General features: G+C 38.7%; 1 protein-coding gene and 1 long non-coding RNA gene across 3 annotated transcripts in view; one reads left to right on the forward strand and one right to left on the reverse strand.

Annotated features, from left to right (window-relative positions):
* ACSBG1 (acyl-CoA synthetase bubblegum family member 1) overlaps positions 1-18,443 on the forward strand; it is a 53,932-nt gene that overhangs the window by 840 nt on the left and 34,649 nt on the right. The window contains exon 2 of one of the 2 annotated variants that reach the window (XM_069797931.1): positions 67-166. Coding sequence is in view for 1 of the 2 variants with exons in the window: in XM_069797930.1 (XP_069654031.1) it covers positions 6,755-6,834 (80 nt within the window). In the remaining variant the exon portion in view is untranslated. Of the gene's footprint in view, positions 1-66; positions 167-6,672; positions 6,835-18,443 lie in introns of those variants that run through there. The other variant, XM_069797930.1, reaches the window with a different exon arrangement.
* LOC138688003 (uncharacterized) lies at positions 9,112-16,455 on the reverse strand. The gene is made up of 2 exons (XR_011327034.1): positions 15,752-16,455; positions 9,112-10,986 (listed from the first exon to the last, which is right to left on the reverse strand). It is a non-coding gene; the product is annotated as an uncharacterized lncRNA (long non-coding RNA).

The following is an 18,443-nucleotide window of genomic DNA, read 5'->3' on the forward strand; positions in this document are numbered from 1 at the left end:
GTATGAACTAAGAACAGATCTTGTTCAAACTCGAGTAGAAATGCTTACAATTACTTTTTATTCCAGGAAACAGTTCTTTATTCCTGGAAACAGCTCTATAAAACAAGAACATCTCCTCTGGTTATGATAACCCAAAGGCTGCAGTGCTCTGACAATCGCAGTACAGGTAAAAAGTTAAGATGACCATAAAGAAAAGAACCGTGTTGCATTGCCTAACAGTGGAAAACAAAGGAAAAAAAAAAAAAAAAAGAAAAAAAGGCAGTGTGGATTTTGAATGAAAATTTTTGATGGTTTAAAGCTCTAGTGTCATAATGAACTTTCTACTGTATTTCACGTAAAAACTATTAGAAGATTGAATTAATGCGATCTGTTCTTTGTGTACTCCTGCTTGTATTGAGCATGTAGACTTACTAAAGGAGGGGGAGCTAATCTACAGGAAAATAACCCAAAATATCAATGAAAGGAACAGTTCAAAACCACAAGAAAGAAATGAGCGTTGGTAACTATTATTTTCTTTTAAGCGTAATTATCAGCAGCTGAACTTGTAAAGCTGTGTTTTGCAATTGTGAATTTATATTGAAAAATAAATACAGAAATTATTTTCTGAAATAACTATAGTAAGTTACTCTGTAAACTTGTAGGCTGAGAATTGTGTGTCCCTTTTTTAAGGGGGAAAACCCAGTTTATTTAATAATGGTGTTCACCTTAAAGATAAATTAGCTATAATCCTATAGTCCTGAAGATAATATTCCTGTGTAAGAAGAAATGATAAATCTGTTAATAGCTTTGCCGTAGCTGAATGCTTCAGCGGGTGACAGGCTTTCAAAGCACATAATGAATGTCACAGATCAATTTATAGTACGTTGTAAAGAGACAGTATGTAATTTCTGTGAGTAGAAACCCTAATGTAGGTATCCATAGATATTGGTAAATATAATATGAACTCAGACTCGTGGGTGGTTTCTTACTAGTAAGAGCCAAAAACTTTGCTGGTATGGATCTTTGCTTAAGAGGATTAGAGCCTGCTGCTTTGTTTACTTTCCTTTCATTTTATTAGAGGGAGCTATCAGGTTATATTTACTTTTATCTTTAATAGTCAGTATTTGTTTTCTCCATCTTTGGTTCCAGTTGGTACAACCAAACTCCTTATTTATTCAAAGAATTAGTGGGAAAAGTAGTAAGGGCTGGTGGTTTTGATTACAAAAATAGGAGAGAGATCAGTCCATCAGTATTCTTCACATCATCATCTGCATCTCCTGCATCGCTCTAGTCTGGGAACTGCAGTCATCCTGGTACCTGTGGGGAATACACTACTTCTCTAGCTGTCTGAAGCAAAACATTTCCTATTTATCAATACTGTATTTATGGAACAGAGTTGGAATCTTCAGTAGCTGATTTTACTTATTTTATTTGTCATAATTAGTAATAAATGTAATACAGCCTGTAGACATATTTCTCACCAATTACAGTGGTGGTTCCTCTACTCAACAAACCTGGTGATCAAGTGTGTATATGCTGAGTTCTGTTTCTTTTGCTACACACCTTGCCTCCTTAAGTCTGTGGTTGTTCCTAAGCAGTAGTTGCTTATACATTTCTCAGATGAACAGCTGATCTCTTTTACTATTCTTTCCCTTACTTTCTCTCCTGCTGCACATAATATTATGAATGACTTCGTCATTTTTTACTTGCACAGTATCAAATTTGCATGTAGGTGTAAACAGGAAACCTACCAGAGAATTTCCGTTCTCTGCAAGTAGGCAGGGCTGGACTGGGATTGGGGAATAATTAGATCCTACTGCCAGTTTCTTTTAACCACCAGAGGACTCTGCCTTGGGTTCTGAAATAGGTATTCCCACTGTTGGTACAAAACAAGTCAAAACACTGCCTCACACCTGGCCTTGGGAGCACACAGCATCTTTATGTGCTACAAGAATTATGTATTTATCTTTTAATCTCTGCTATATGAAATTCGCATGGAATCTCCTTGTTTGCATTTCCGTCTTTTATCTGGCCATGTTACCATTTCTCATTAATCATGCCTTCTAAACTGTGAAGCTGTTGTTGGCAACAGCATCCTGGAGACAGAGGTAAGAGTACAATCTGCTGAATTGCCGCTGCGGTTTCTTGCAGCACCCTTGATTTTTGTAAAGAAGTTCCAAGAATAACTTTCATTATGAACACCTGAAAAAAAAAGCAGGAATCTGAGGGCTTGAAACTTGTGTCTGTTTTCAGTCACACTAAAGATAATAGTGCATATATAATATAACGCATAAAGAGCTTGAGTAGTCCTTCTGGAAGGTAAAATCAGAATCACAACAGACTTTCCTTGGTGTTGAGCTGGATTCTTTCAGCATCCAAACCTGAACAGGTACCATGATTTCTACAAAGCTGTTAGGAAAACACCCTTTAAATAATACTTTTAACCTATGACTTTTAGTTTTACTTAAAATATACTTTAAAAGGGCTATTTAAAGTATAACAGTTTCATGTAATGGATCTTTAATGGTACTGGAACTTTTTACCCATAATTAATATCTCTAAAGGATGTTTTGTACAGAAACAAGCTCTTCGGAAAATCTTTTTGCCTGTGATGGAAAGTAAAAGATCGTATCTGCAAGAAAATTTAAATGATGGCATTTGTTTTGAGCTATTATAGGGCAGTGTATAGTGAGTGACTAGCATCTTTAGAGGATTTTTCTGAGGCAAGTTTTAATTAAAATGTGCAACAATCTGTAGTAATTAATTTTAATTCCTAGTAATACAGAAGGAGTAAGAACTGTTTTCGTAGTACAGCTTTGACTGGTTAAAGGCTGGGCATCTCTAAGTGGTTTGGGCCTGTAGAAAATTTGACTGCAAATATGACGGGTTAAATGAACACCTAGAGGTAAATGTGAAAACGCAAGCTATTTAATTTGACTCTAAACCAATCTTTTCCTTAGAAAGAAGCAGCAAAATTGTTTCTAGATGTGCGTGTCCTCAGACCAACTGTCTTCTTGACCTGACAGGATGTTCTGCCTCTTCCCAGTTGCTCAGAAACAGCTGCCTCTTTTTCCAGATGTGCATTTGCAGCTACTTTTTTTTTTTTCTTTATGATTCTCTTCCTTAATTAGTACAAACTGGTAGTTACAGGCAAATCTAAGATGCTTTCGTTATTGGCACTCAGACTCCAGAACCTTTGCACAAATTAATCTGTGTTTTTTCTCTGTATTGTTGTAGAACAATTCCCTAGAGAGCAGAATGCATTGTTCAGAAAGGCAAAATGAAATTCCTGTTGCTGTGGCATGGTCAATGAGAGAAAATATTTTTACAGAGAGATTGCTACTGGAAATTTCGAGAAATATTAATACATGAAGCTGGTTATGCTTCTGGATAGCAAAGTGTTTTGTGGGATAAACTGCTTCACCTGGCGAATGTACATGAGGTAGTCTTGTTGTTTTTGCCTACAGATGCTGATTTGAGTATGGATAAATTCTCTTCAGTTTTGCAAGTATGGGGAGACACAGCTAGGGGTAAAAGTTGTCCTTTTCCTAATCTGAATTCCTTCATTAGAAATGAATTGGTATTAAAAGTGTATGTGAGTTTAAAAAGATGTTGCTTACCTGGGGCTTTTCATTATGGAATCTGCCCTCAGCATCTTCTCCTTGGCCCAAGCTAGCGTAAATTTGTTGATCTTTAAGGTAAGCGTTGAGACTCATTTGTTTACTAAGACTTAATGGAGGCTTAGCCACAGTAATGTTTGAAGACATCTTTGGGTTTAGAATTTTGCTTAAACTCTGAAACTTACTCTTGTTTAAGAGTAACTGTGGAGTTGATTGTGTTTTTATTTTAGCTAAAATGTTTTAGAGGCCAAAATTAAATCTTTAATTTTATGAGAAATGGGGGGGGGGAGGCGGAATATCTGTGAATGTGTTGTGTGTGAAAGCTGTATATAATCACAGTAAATGCAGTTAACAGCCGTCCAGGAACACAGCAGACAGCATGCTGCAATTAGTAGCAAGTTGAAAAACTGCCATGCTCGAAGAGGGCTAATTTGAAATAATGAAAAAAAAGATTAGAATTGGTGCCCGTTTTGTAAATAAATGTAACAAAGCCTTTGAAATAAAAACTGTAAAGGTTATTAGATGTTTTGCTGGCGGTTGTTGTGGGGTGAGGGTTTTTTTTTTTTTTGTTTTAGACTCAGTGTTGAGAGTCTGGAATAACAATGGGCCTACCAGTTTAACAACATGCTTGTACCAAAAAGCATTGTTTTACACTAAGATGTTTGTTACACAATTTAAAAAAAAAAAAAAAAGCAAAACATAAACATTCTTGCCTTACAAGTAAGGAAATGGGGGAGGAAACATCCTGTCCCAAACATGAAGGGGTGCTGTACGTTCCACCCACGCTGAGGCTGATGGGCACATTGTGGTTCTGTTGGTTACTGACCTTAGTAACAACATCGCTTTGTTTTGGCCTCTGTAATATTTCTGCTTGGGATCTTGTGACAGTGCAAGTTTGTAGCAACGAACTTTAAGTATCAGTCACTAATTCCAGAAAGATACCTATCATAATTGCAGACCAAAGTATGTGAACAATATGTGAGCTTTATTTGCCTCTTAATTTCCTCCATAGCTTTGTAAGCCTGTCAACACCCGGAAATCTTAACCTGTAGCTGGAGAAAGCAGCCCATCCCACTGCAAAAATTCAGTCTGAGTCTAGTGCAGTCTTGTGCAAGTTGCATGTGGCTAGATATAGGCATGTAAGAAAATGACCATAGCACCACGTAAACTGCAGCATGTAGAAACCATTTAAAGGTAAAGATCATTCCTTACTCAACTCTATGTACATTGCTAGCCCTATTTATTAGGATGTATTACTTGAAACTTGAAGAGTACCTAGAAATGTTGTACCAGAACTATAAAGGCAGATGCTGCGTAGAACTATTTCTTGCAGCATGATGTTCATAAACCTATTGTTAAAATGACAGGACTGTTTGTAGCTGACAATTGCAGGAAACCTACAATTTATCAGTCATGTGAATTTTCTGTTACAGTCAAACAGTCCAAAAGCAACTCTTCTCCACCAGTCCCCCCTCATAAATTGCCCTTTTGTCACTTTTGTTACCGGGGAGTGATTTAGCATCAGAGAATCCTTGATTGCGTCAAAATAATGTTCTAACCATCAGTTAGTTTAAGGAAGATTATATGAAAAACAGAACAAAAAAATCCTTTCTAAACACAGTATGTATAGAAGAGATGTATATTTGAGGTTTTCTGTTTATTTGCTGAAAGTACAAGTTTTAGAGAATTAACAGCTGTTTTCCTTCCATGAGACCATTCTGTTACCTAGCCACTCAACCCGAGATGCAATCCAAGCAAGGTAATTAGTGGTTGTCTGATTGGATTTCTGCATATAACATAGCACATAAAATGTTTTGGATGACCAGAAGAAGAAAAAAGAATGAGATTTCTTGCAAGAGAGTTTAATCCTGTTTTTTCTTTATAGTATTTCTGGAAACCTAGTTGCAAGCCTGTGGAAGATACCTAGTGGCTTTCTGCAAAGAATCATCAGAACAAAGTGGGAATTTGGAGAGTTACCCTAAAATGAAGGAACTAAATCAATCCTGACAAAAAATGAATTTTTGCTGCGTAAGATGACACATTTTTACCATTGAAATATCCCCTGTTCTGTGTTCAGTTATTTTCAAAGCAAGTTTCTGGTGTGAGAATAGACCCCTTAGAATCCCAATGCGAAGTTTTCTTTCTTTTCCTTTCATTTCAAATTGCATTATCTGCAATTAGGTATTTGGATGTGGTGCAAGATACTCTGGAATAAAAGTCATATCTTTCTATCAAGTTAGATGTTTACTAGTCTTATGTTTTCCTAATCACTATGGCTTTGTACCACTAAATAAAACATTCTAGATCATGTTCTCTGGCTCTGAAGGCAAATGGCCTGGCACAGCTTGCATCCTTCTCTTCCTCCTCCAGACAGGGTAGTCATTAACTTCATCTCCCAGTAACAGCCCCTGCCCTGGGTTATCCCCTGGGTTAGGGAAATGCCAGTTTGTGCAGACCAAAACCATCCCATGGAAGGTGCTCGCAGTGGGTGGCTTGAGCCATTCTTTGGATGTTTTTTTGTTTACTAGTATAGAAGTAACCTAAGTAGCTGAATGAGACTTTCTTACATCCTGGGAAGTAATTTGTTTAGTCATGTATAGAAACTGCTACAGTATATGGTAGGCCTAGTTCGGTGAAGTTGATGAAGTGCTGGTGTAGTTGTGATGCTGGAGGAGGTGCTTGGCTGTTGAAGTACTGGGTTTTATAGGTATAATTGACTTGAAGGCATTTCCTACTGTAATTAATCTGCATTTTCTTTAAGAAAATAACTTCACTGAATGTTCCTTTTTGAAACTAGAGTTAATAAAATTAGAATTGCTTCAACTTCTATGAATGAATTCATTGGAAAAGAAAAGATTTGCATCTTAAAGCATTGTAGACTCATTAAAATTCTTCTCATGGATAATTAAAGAAAACTGAATTAAAAGGAAAGTTTAACAGTAAGCAGCTCACAGGCAGTGAGACATTTCAAGCATGTTAAAATCGGAAAGAAGTAGCTTTTGTAGCTGTAGTCTCCTCCTCTTGTATTACGTGTTGGTTTTTTTTAACAAATAACCAGTTACTGTTGGTTTCTTCAGTTGTCCAAGTAGCTTATTTATGCTTGACCCACGCAGTTCTTCAGCATATTTGTGACCAGCTTTAGAGGGTTTGTCAGCATGCCTAACAGTGGAGAGACTCTTACGAAAAAATTACAAGATGAAAATGCAATGAATATTTCAGAAAGCTATGAAAATGGGTAAAGTAGCTTGAGCATTTATTTTAACAAACTGATTTATCAATTTTTCAAAACTTAAGTGTGTCTTCTACTACCACACAGATCCACAAGAACCTTGTCTGCCTAATGGTGTCTCTGCTGTCAAATGCAGAATAAGGTGTATCTTTTGAGGCTAGAATGAGAGAAAATTGTAATGAAGATTCTAAATGGATTTATTCTTCTATGCTAACTTCTAGTTTGGCATTAAACCTAATAGCATCATTCAGTATGGAGTATGTTGCTTTTATCCTATTTGCACGTATCTAGTTGTATAGCGTTCATTTTGTAGCACAGAGGCTCTTAGCCCCAGAAGTGGGTTCAGCAGAAGTTCATGTATAGCAGTTACGACAAGACTGCATGTTTAGCTCCTGTGGCTCATCTGCTCATGACTTAGCAAAAATATGGAAGGCTAGCTGAAAATAATGGTAAACTACTAGACTCTTATGCTTCAGTATATTAAATGATTAATGGCTTTTCAACTATGTGGTGAAATTACAGGCATTCTCAAATACCAGAATATAGCAAAGTTCAGATAGTCAAGAAAAAAAAAATTGGTGCTCCTATGCCACCCTTTCATGTGTCTCTGATGGTAGGAGTGGCACTAAATACTCTAGAAGTTCAGTAGCATTTGTTCTGTGCATATTACAATGCATATAATCTACTTTAAATGGACTACCAAAAATACCCCAGCTGCAGCTATGGAAGTAGGTCTCTCTGCCCTTCTGAATTTGGGGGAATAATCCGTAGATGGTAATTGGCCTTTGTGGTTGACCATCTTCTTCCCATCAAAGGCAGCAGAACTTAAGGAGGTAACCCACGTCTTAGAGATGGGAGTGGGGAACTGAATTGTAGAAGAGTTTGTTTTAGGGTTTATATTACTTTTTTACATGTAAGATAACCCTACTAGCTGCTGTCTTCTGTCCTAGGCAGCACAAAAGGGAAAAATACTTTCTTTTTCCTGTTGCTCCATCACTGGAATGGTATCTTCTGTTAGAGAAAGCTGCCCATCTCTAGAGTTTTTTGGAAATACCTATTTTAAGAATAGAACAACACATCTCACAGGAAATATTTTAACTTCCGGTTATTACAAGTTTGTCAGTATTGCTGAGTACTAGTTGTCCATTCCCAGAGTCTGAACTATTGTATCAGGTAGAGACTTACTTTTCTGTTAAGTTAAATCTAACTTCACATCTGTTTAGGTAACAACTTGGATGTTATGTCACTTGGAAGATTTGCTTGACCCTTTCAGGTAAACGGTTGGTTGGGATCATTTTTATCACAATGGTTTCTTCTGTCCCAGGCTTTGTAGTCCTGGGTAAGCATAATTAGGAGCAGACTGTAGACTTAACATTTTTGGAAAAGAAAAAAGTTTAAGAAACCTTTGAAAGCTTTTGACTGTTTTGTTGTTGTAGCTTCTGGAGTCCTAATGCAGTTAATACTAGAATTGTAAGTTTTTTGTTTAATCTGTCCAAAGATCATAAAACAGTATTTGACTTGTGATCAGTATAGGTATACATACACACTAACTCATGAAAGTTAGGATTTTGCTAAATTAATAATAATGCCTCTATTGTAGTCCACACATGCTTCTATTTGTGATATGCTTAAGCAAAAAAAAGTTTCCACGTTTTCTTTATTTAAAAAAAAAGCTAGAAGATAATTTAATAATACGTAGTGGTTTGCATCCACTGCAAACAGGAAGTTTAAGCTTCCTGTATTAGAAAGATGTTTAGCATTTAGTTTGTTTTTGAATTTCTAGTGAAAGAATATCACAGAGACTAGAACTCAGAATACTTTTAATGCATTCAAGGTCCTTGGCATAAATACTTCTTTGTTAGTTTTTTGAAGTCAGTGCATGTTATCCTATTAGTGTTGTTTACCTCGTGTGGTTTGAAGTTAGGTAGCAAACTTACATACCTTTTTTGTATGCTGGAAGTAGGATTCCAGGTAGAAAGGACTGCACAAAGAAAATAAAATTCTAGCAACATGGAAGGAGGAAAACAAGACTTCTTATAAGGCTGAAATTGAAATCAGTGTGACCTAAAAATTGAGGAAGAGATTAAATAATGAGTTCTGTGTGACCCAAGTTTGCTGCGCTCCCTGCAAATAGCCATACAGAGGCAGGTACTGGAAGATTTCAGCTTCAGGTCTGGGTTTTTGCTGTGCAGGGGCGAACACAGCCAGAAAAACTGTACCAAGGTCAGTGAAGGGTTGTAGTGCACTCCCAACTGCTGAATAGAGTGGTTTTGGGGGGGGGGGTTTGGGGGGGGGAGGGAGGGGGGCAGGGATAAAAAAAGGCTGGATAGTTACATTGTTCATTCCTTCCCATTCGCTGGCATAGTTCTCAACTATCTGTAAAACTGGTCTGCTCACCAAAATAAATGGCCTGATTTTTGAGGATATGTCGTCCTAACAAAAGAAAAAAATACTTTAATTTTTTGCAAGTAAAGAGAGAGGTTTTACTAAAAGGTGTGTGCCAACTGTGTTATATGGCAAAATAGGTCTCAGCTGTTAACTTTATCTTTATTACTTTGTTCTTTATTAAGTGTTTGTGTTGCTTTTAAATATACCTTTGTGTGGGAAGAAGTTGTATGAGTAATTTGAGAAGGCGCACAAGAAACTGTTGCACATTAAGAGGCATGGACTCTAGATGGCTGACACAGCAGCCTATAGTTAAGCTTCAGTACTTTTCTGTTGTTACACAAAAATAGCTTACACGTGATTAGCAACTTTCTTATCTGAAAGGTCAGGGGTTAACTGCTAACAGACATCTGGGTACACAAAACTACAACGTTCTGGCATCTTATCCTGTGTTCTACTGTTTTGCTCCCATGGTTTTCTTCCAACAAGCATAATTGTGTCTCTTTCCCAGGGTCGTTCTTCACTTGCTGAGGCAGCTAAACTCGTTTCAGAGATATCCACATCTCCCCCTTCTGTATTTATAAAAAAAACTTGTTTCAAAGCTCGATCTATCAAAATGCAAACAAAAATAATTAAACATCCTAATCCCATTTGTAACAGTCCACATAGTTATGCCGACATTCCTGTAAAAAGACTTTCAAAGATATTAATTCCAACACTTTGTCATAGTTTCTGTACTTGATCACATAAAACATCAGTACTCTTGTGAATAGATTCTGAATGGTCAGACAAGTTCATGCAACAGAGTCCGTCAAAATCTTGACAACCATGACCTTGTGCTAGCAGTAAAAAAATCTATGGTTGCTCTGTTTTGAAGCATCACATGTCTAATTGAATCAACATCTAACAATAGTCACTCAAAGCCAGGGAGGTTGCATTAGTTTGTTTTGCTAACCAACAGCCAAGTTAATTTAAAGTAGATAGTGCCTGAGCTGTAGCAACTCCAGGTGTTAACACAGATGCTGTTATAATTTCACTAGGACTCCAAAATTCCGTATCAACCTTACAATTGGAAGTAAAGGCATGTGTGGCTCTTCTTTGGTGTTTTACTTTCCTCAATTTGTGAGTAATGATCACGGATGTATTAGGCATTAATAGGCTTAATCCATCTATGTTATAGGGCCCTCCTTTTGCATATGATGGAATTCCAGGCCATGCATGGTCTCCACAAATTAAAAACAATCCTGGAGGTAATTTGAGTGTGTGATTGTTAGATCTTGATACATTTCTACTAGTATAATTACACCATAAGCTAGCATTTCTAAAAGCTCCTATTGTTGCATTTAGTCATTGACTCATTGATTGATTTTTTTTTCCTGTATAATTAAAATATAAACAATCCATTTTTACAGCACCTAACAAATCTAATTCTTGTGGTTCTCGTTCGCTAGCTGGCAGGTATGAGGCCTAACCATCCCAGTTATCAACCATAGTCTGATCAAAAGGTGTTGCACTTTGTTGAGCTTGTGGCATGGGTCACTGATTCGCTTCTATGGGTTGACCCACCAAACAGGTTGTAAAAGGATTCTCTGGAGAAGCAGTCGACAAACACAGCGTATCTTGTCATGTTTTGTTTGCCAAGGTCACCCAAATGTTTGTCTTGGGTTGAGGCAGTATCCATACTGCTGATGCAGTTATCATCAGGTAGGGATAATGGTGGTTGTGACACAGATGACTTGATCCACCATGCAGGCACCCATCTTGGGGCAGAACCTGTGGAGACACAAGCATATCCTCTACCCCGTGTTATTAGAGGGAAAGGTCCTTCCCACTGATTTGTTTGTAAATTTTTTACCATCACTAAAGCTTTGTTATTGATTTCAGGATGGGTTTGTGAGTTAAAATGTTGTTGTATAGGAGGCTCATCCTCTGTTCATCAATTTAAAAGATTCAAAACATAACAGGCTTTTGCTACTTGTTCTTGTGGGGATAACTCTTGGCTCCCCCTTTTTTCTTTTTGTAGCATTGTTTTAAGAGTACTATGTGTTCGTTCAATAATTGCCTGTCCTGTGGGTGAGTGAGGAATGCCTGTAACATGTTTTATTCCCCATTGCTGGAAAAACATCTGTGTTTTATGTGCTGTATAGCCTGGGCCATTATCTATTTTTATGGTTGTTGGAACTCCCAAGGTTGCAAAGCGTAGACACATATCTTTAGATTTTTCACCTGTGTGTACTGAGGCATAAAGGCAGGAAGAAAAGGTATCAATTGACACATGGACATGTTTAAAACTACCAAATTCTGCTATTTGAGTAACGTCTGTCTGCCAAATTTCAAGTGAGGACAATCCTTGTGGATTAATTCCAGCTGAGGGTGTAGGTAAAACATGCTGACAATCAGAGCATGATTTGCACAATTTGTCTAGCTTGGTCTTGTGTTAATTGAAATGACCTTTGCAAGGCTTTTGCATTTTGATAATAAAAGTCATGAGACAGACGGGTTTGCGCAAAATGATCTGGTAATACTGCAGCGCCTGTAACACGGTCTGCTTCATTATTTCCCTCACTGATAGGTCTTGGCAGAGAGGTATGTGAACGAACATGTTGGATGAAGTATGGCTGTGTTCTTCTATCAAGAAGCCATTTAAGTTCCCAGAGAAGTGTAAATAGCCTTTCATTTGATATTTCTTTTAAAAATGAGTATTCGAGTCTGGAAACAAGACCTGCAACATAAGCAGAGTCTGTTATGTTAATTGGAATAGGCCATTTTTTGAAGACACGGACTACCGCAAACAGTTCAGCTATTTGTGGTGAACCCATGACCACATGTATGTCACTATCCCATTGACCTGTTTCATTTCGCCAAACAATCACAGTTTGTCCCGTTTTTCCAGACCCATCAGTGAATACAGTAAGAGCATTAGTTATGGGCGTAATAGCCAGTTGTGAGGTAGGCAATAGTGAAAGTGAGTTTAAAGATTGTATTATTTTGTGTCCTGGAACATGAATACTTATCTGTCCTGTATAATCCGCCAAAGTGCACTGAAAAGCAAAGGAGTGGTGAGTTAAAAAGGTCAATTGTTTTGTATCAAGAGGTAAATAGATCTTGTCTGGTTCTGTACCGTCCAAAGTTATTAAACACTCCCTCCCCTTTTAAATGACCAGGGCTATCATCTCAATAGCCGTGGTAACTGTCTTTCCAAAATTATGGGGTAGAAAAATCCATTCTATAACAATCAATGGATTTATATCCTGTGGAATCCATTGTATTAATAAGCCATAGGGTTGAAAAGTAGACTAAAAACCAAAAAGACTAATCAGATAATAATTTAGTTTTTGCCTATTGGCGGCCTGATTGGTCAATTTTTCTACTGCTTTGTTAAGAGCAGCTTCTGCTGGGGGAGTGAGTTTCCTGGGAGATGTTAAATCTATATCTCCTTCTAAAAGTTTAAAAAGGGGGTGTATTTCTTCCGTAGAAATTCCCAGAAGAGGACGGACCCAATTTATGGTCCCCAACAGTTTCTGGAGATCATTCAAAGTTTTAATGTCTGTTTGTAAGGTTATTCGTTGTGGTTGAACAAGTTGATCTGAAATTTTCCAGCCTAAATACTGCCAAGGTGGTATTTCCTGTATTTTGTCTTTTGCAATTTTGAGTCCTGCGTTTAGGGCTGCTTGCATAATTCGTTGCTGAACTTGTTGTGCTTGCTCTTTTGTGCCGCTATTAAAATATCATCTATGTAGTGATATATAAAAACACCCTCAAAATTCTTTCTTACTGGACTTAAAATGGCCGCAACAAATTGCTGACATAGTGTGGGACTATTTTTCATGCCTTGAGGTAACACTGTCCAGTGGTATCTTTTATGCAGTTCTGCGGCGTTGACAGACGGGACTGAGAACACAAATCGTGGTGCATCCTGAGATGCAAGTGGTATAGTGAAAAAGCAGTCCTTTAAGTCAATCACTATAAGAAACCACGTTTGTGGCATCATTGTGTGAGAGGGGAGTCCGGGCTGCAAGGCTCCTATGTCTTCGATGACTTCATTTACTTTTCTCAGGTCATGTAATAACCTCCGAGAATTTTTCTTCTTTCGGATCACAAAAACTGGTGCGTTCCACAGACTTGTGGTAGGGATGATATGGCCAGCTTCCAGCTGTTCATTTACTAGTTTGTGCAGTTGCAGCAGCTTTTCTTTCGGGAGGGGCCACTGATCTACCCACACTGGTGTATCAGTTTTCCAAATCATTGGTGGGACCTGCTGCTGCTGAACAGTGGCCCCTAAGAAAAATCTGTGCTTAGCTGCATGCCCCATTGGCTTAGACAGTCCCTTCCCCAAAGGGTAACAGATCCAGGCAACACAAAATGTCTTATCGTGGCTGTTCTGCCTTCTGGCCCAATGATATTAATGAGTAGTTGGCTTTGTTTGGGTGATGTCTGCCCACTGATTCCCAGTGGGGAGGCGTGAGTGTCCATTAGAGGCCAAGTATCAGGCCACAGAGATGCAGGGATGACTGTAACATTTGTGCCACTGGCTATAATTCCTCGTATGGTGAGTCTCGTTCCTCCTTCTTGTAGAGTACATGATAACTGCGGTTGACTCATTGTGAATTGTTGAGTCCAATAAATTTCAGGCATCCCTGTAGATCCAAAACAGCCTGTGCCTCGCACAACTTGGCTTGCATTTGGTGTCTGGGGCGAAAAATAAACTAATTGTGCGATTTTACTTCCCGCGGGTACGGTACATGGCGGCACCAGAGTCCATGCCATTATTTTAATTTCACCTTCGTAATCGGCATCAATAATTCCGGGTAATACGAAAAGCCCTCTTAATGTTGTGGAAGATCGCCCGACTAATAATGCCGCCATTCTGTGACCTAAAGGTCCATAGGTGCCAGTTGGGTTTAGCACAACTGAGGTGTCACTAATTATTGTTTCTGCTGAGGTGGCCAAGTCCACTCCGGCGCTGCCGGCAGTGCTGGCGCATAAGCGGTGGCAGCTCCTTGAGGGGGACACTCTGAGGGGTGACTTGTCGTAGCGCGACCCTTCCTCATGCTCCGCCTGGGCTTTCCCTGCAAAGTCAGCGGCTGACCGTTTTTGTCAAATTTGGATCGACATTGATTGGCGTAATGTCGTCCTTTATGACAGCGTGGACAAATACCCGGCGCTCCACCCTTATTTGTATTTGCTTTGGGGCAATTTTTTCGAAAATGCCCATATTGACCACAGGAATAGCATTGTTGCGACTTTACTGTCATTGCTGCAAATGCTTCAGTGAGTAAAGACAATTCATGCTGTCTGGAGCTTATATTCATACATGCAGAAATCATATCAGTGCTAGGGTTTTTCAAAGGTCGTAAAACCTTTTGACAGTCTGGGTTGGCATTTTCAGGTGTAAATTGCTTTAAAATATAGTCCCAAGCAGCTTCAGTCTCGACTTGTTTCTGTAATGCATCATTAAGTCTATCAAAAAATTTCATAAATGTCTTCCCTGGTTCTTGCTTTATACAAACAAAAGGTTGTCTTTGCTTTCCAGCTTCTGCAACACTTTTAAGAGCGCGGAGCGCAAGTTGTTTGACCTGCTGTAAACCTTCGGGAGGAATTCTAGCTTGAGCTGCAGTTGTGCTTTGATCACCCTCCCCCATTAACATATTCACATCAATACCTCGCAAAGGGTTTTGCTGACCCAGCGCCAGATTTTCTGCAGCTTGAGTTCTAGCAAGCTGTCTCATTTTTGATTCGCACATAGTGTATTGCATGTCAGTCATAATAAGCCAAAACATAGTTTTGAAATCACGTGGGGTAAAAACAGAAGTATCACAAAGAAACTGTATCAAATGGGTGGTATATGGAGCACCAAGTCCATGATCAGTTACTGTACGCCTGAGGTCTTTTATGAGGTTATAAGAAAGACCCTCCCAACGTGGTTCTTGTTCAGGAGCATATATTACTGGGAAGGCTCTCAAGATATCCACATCCCCCGCCTGCTTCGCCTCCTTTCTTACTGCTGCCCATTTATCATGAGGGTCTGGGGGATACAAGTCAGGCTCCTTTTCAGGGTCAGTTCGCCCCAGATCAAATGGATCATCCGGATCATCATCAGGATTATTAGGAGATAAAATCACAGAAACACCCTTGCACGAATTTACTCGCCGTCTGACATCACAGTCTGTAGGAGGGGGCGTTGGCAGTGCGGGGGCTGACGGTGGTGTGGGCTTTTCTTCTCCCTCTTCTGCCCGAGAACCAACATGCACCTTTAAGGTCTCAAAAATGGTCTGCCAAGAGGGTAACAAACCGGCCGCAATTTTATCATTTCTAGTGGCACAGTCCCAGAGTCTGACCCCAACTTTGTCCCAGATTTTGGGATCATAAATATTATGGCTGTTTATAGAGGGATCATTTTTAGAAGCCCAAATAAGGATTCGTTGTAACTCCTCATTATCCATCTTCTTCCCGTGTTCCTTCAAAATCTTACAAAAAACTTCTAAAACATTCTTTTGCTCTTTTGTTAAATCCGTCCCCATAGTTCTCAGCTGCTTACCTTCGTCCTGCGAGAGGTAATTGAGCGCGCCAGTAACGCTTCGTTGCAGCGTCCGTCTCAAAGTTCAGCTGAGCTACACCACTGGATCGACAGCTAGTTGTTTCATTGCCCCACGTTGGGCGCCATTTGTGGTGTATTAAGAGGTATGGACTCCGACTGTGGTGAATCGAAGACAACTTTATTAAAAGCTAGGCAAGCTTTTATACCCTCTAGACGGCTGACACAGCAGCCTATAGTTAAGCTTCACTACTTTTCTGTTGTTACACAAAAATAGCTCACACATGATTAGCAACTTCCTTATCTAAAAGGTCAGGGGTTAACTGCTAACAGACATCTGGGTACACAAAACTACAACGTTCTGGCATCTTATCCTGTGTTCTACTGTTTTATCTCTTGCTCCCATGGTTTCCTTCCAACAAGCATAATTGTGTCTCTTTCCCAGGATCGTTCTTCACTTGCTGAGGCGGCTAAACTTGTTTCAAAGATATCCGCGAGAAACAAGTCTATGAAAAGCAAATCGATTGTTGAATCAGCCGACCCTTATTTAAAAGTAGGAACATATCTGGGATGATTTGTGGCCCGCTTTTTAAGTCTCATGAGGGCATGAAAACCAATTAAAACCTAAATCTAACCTGTTCTTCGAGAACAAAGGGAAATTTTAAATAGAATGAACAAGGCATATATTATAATACTGCCCTAATTTGAATAGTGGAGTAATTAGTAAATAAGATGACCAGTCATAATAGACAGCAATGTCCCTATTAAAGGACCATGAGGACCTCTTCTGACTCATTATTTCTTCTTCAATATAGGAAGAGTTTTACGTGTAATAGAAAATAGTTTAAAGAACTAATGTTGTGTGTCATTATTGTGGTTTTTTTTTCCTTATGCCCGAGAAAACATCTTCAAAATGTCTTGGGTAACAATTCACAGCTCCTCAGAGTCTGGAGATAACAGTATTTGCTACTTGGCTATTTATGTGCTCGTCACAGATTTCTATTTAGCTGCTGAACTATCAAAGCTTTCGTACTATGTTGCTATGTTGATTTAAGTCACAGTGACTTTATTGTCTTTGTGTAGAACTCTAGGACAGATATGCAATTCTAAATTTATTGCCTTGCGCTCCCTTCTACAACCTCTCCCCAGAGCTCTGCGTTAAAATATTCAGTTCAGCACTTGCAGGATGCATGGTGAATCAGGAAAGGATTACTCATGAATGGAATCCAGATGAAGATATTTAGTTTCTGAAGTTTCTAGGCAAAGTGCCAGAATCATGAAAGTTTTCAAAGGTACCCATAGGTAATTTAAGCCATCACTTTTTGCTGCCAGAAGAATTGTCAGATGATTACTTAATGATTCTATCTTGAATTCCAGTGCCCCAGTGAGCTGTTGAAAATGCCTAACACCCAATAAAAGTACTTTGGAATGTGCAGATGTAGACCCAAAACATATTACCAAAAGCATCTCTAATGTAGATTAAGGCTGGTGGAATATATATAGCTGGGTTGTCCTGGAGAATGTGTAACAAAAGCTTAGGAAGAAAAAAGAATTTTCCATTGTTAGAACAGAGAGAAATACTCTAGGAGACTTGTCACAAAGAATGAAGCAGCAAAAGATGCACACTGATGGGAAGAAGGATTTTGTCATCTACTTTATTATGGATTACTTAAATAATCAAACAACCAAGCTGTAGGAGTTTAGAGATGAAATTCACCAAGTCATCCTCAGGAGAAGCAAGCAGTGGAAGATTAAAACAAAATTTATGAAGAAGTTCTGCCTTGGAAAAAATGCATATTTTCCAGTTCTGCCTATTTTTTGTGTGTTAAATAGGATTCATATTTAATAGTTAGGAAAGCCAATTCAACAGAAGTATTTGACAAAAAAGTACTTGTGCAAATGGGGATTTGCACACCTTGCTCCCCAAGGTAAATACCTACATATTACAAAATATTTCTTTGGGCAAGGCAAGCAGAAAAAGGGGTTTAATTATAAGGCAGAGACTGTGTTATAAGAACTACGTAGTAACATGCTTACTGCCACTTGAAAGTAGCCTGGTGGATGAGCTTGTAAATGATACTCTCAGAGGAACAGCGAAGCAGATGAAGGAGCTGCACTGTTTTGGATCATCACGGTGTGGGCAAAACACAAGTGAGCCTTCCTGAGAGCCACTGAGTCTGGAAGCAGTGCTATGAGAGCATTCCCAGGAGAAGCTAAATGGATTGCTTTTTGGAAAAACCATGTAAGTGACAGAGAAATTGTATGCACTCAGCAGACACTGTAACTGAGCATTTCCTCATTATTGGCTGTGTTCTTTGTTATAGGCAATCTGCAGGATAATTTATTTTGAATGAACAAAAGAACAAAAATCATGCAATAGTTTATTATAAAGCTTTGGAAGTTAAGCAGACAGGAGCTGCAGTAACATTGTTGACCATAGCCATAGCTTTGCACCTTGAACATACTGTTCCTCTAAAATTAGGCAACACATTCATCTCAACTTATCTGATAATATATATTATGAACGCATTATCTTCAACAGTGAACATTTCTCATACATTAAACCAGATTAAAATTAATTAATAAAAATATTTTCACTATCTGGTGAGCTCACACATATGGTACAACATTATCCAGGAACAAGGTGAGAGTAGAGAAGCTGTGTAATGGGAAAAGCCTCTGCATTAGAAATATG

This window comes from Haliaeetus albicilla, chromosome 12 (genome assembly GCF_947461875.1).
Source record: "Haliaeetus albicilla chromosome 12, bHalAlb1.1, whole genome shotgun sequence".
Taxonomy (NCBI): Eukaryota; Metazoa; Chordata; class Aves; order Accipitriformes; family Accipitridae; genus Haliaeetus; species Haliaeetus albicilla.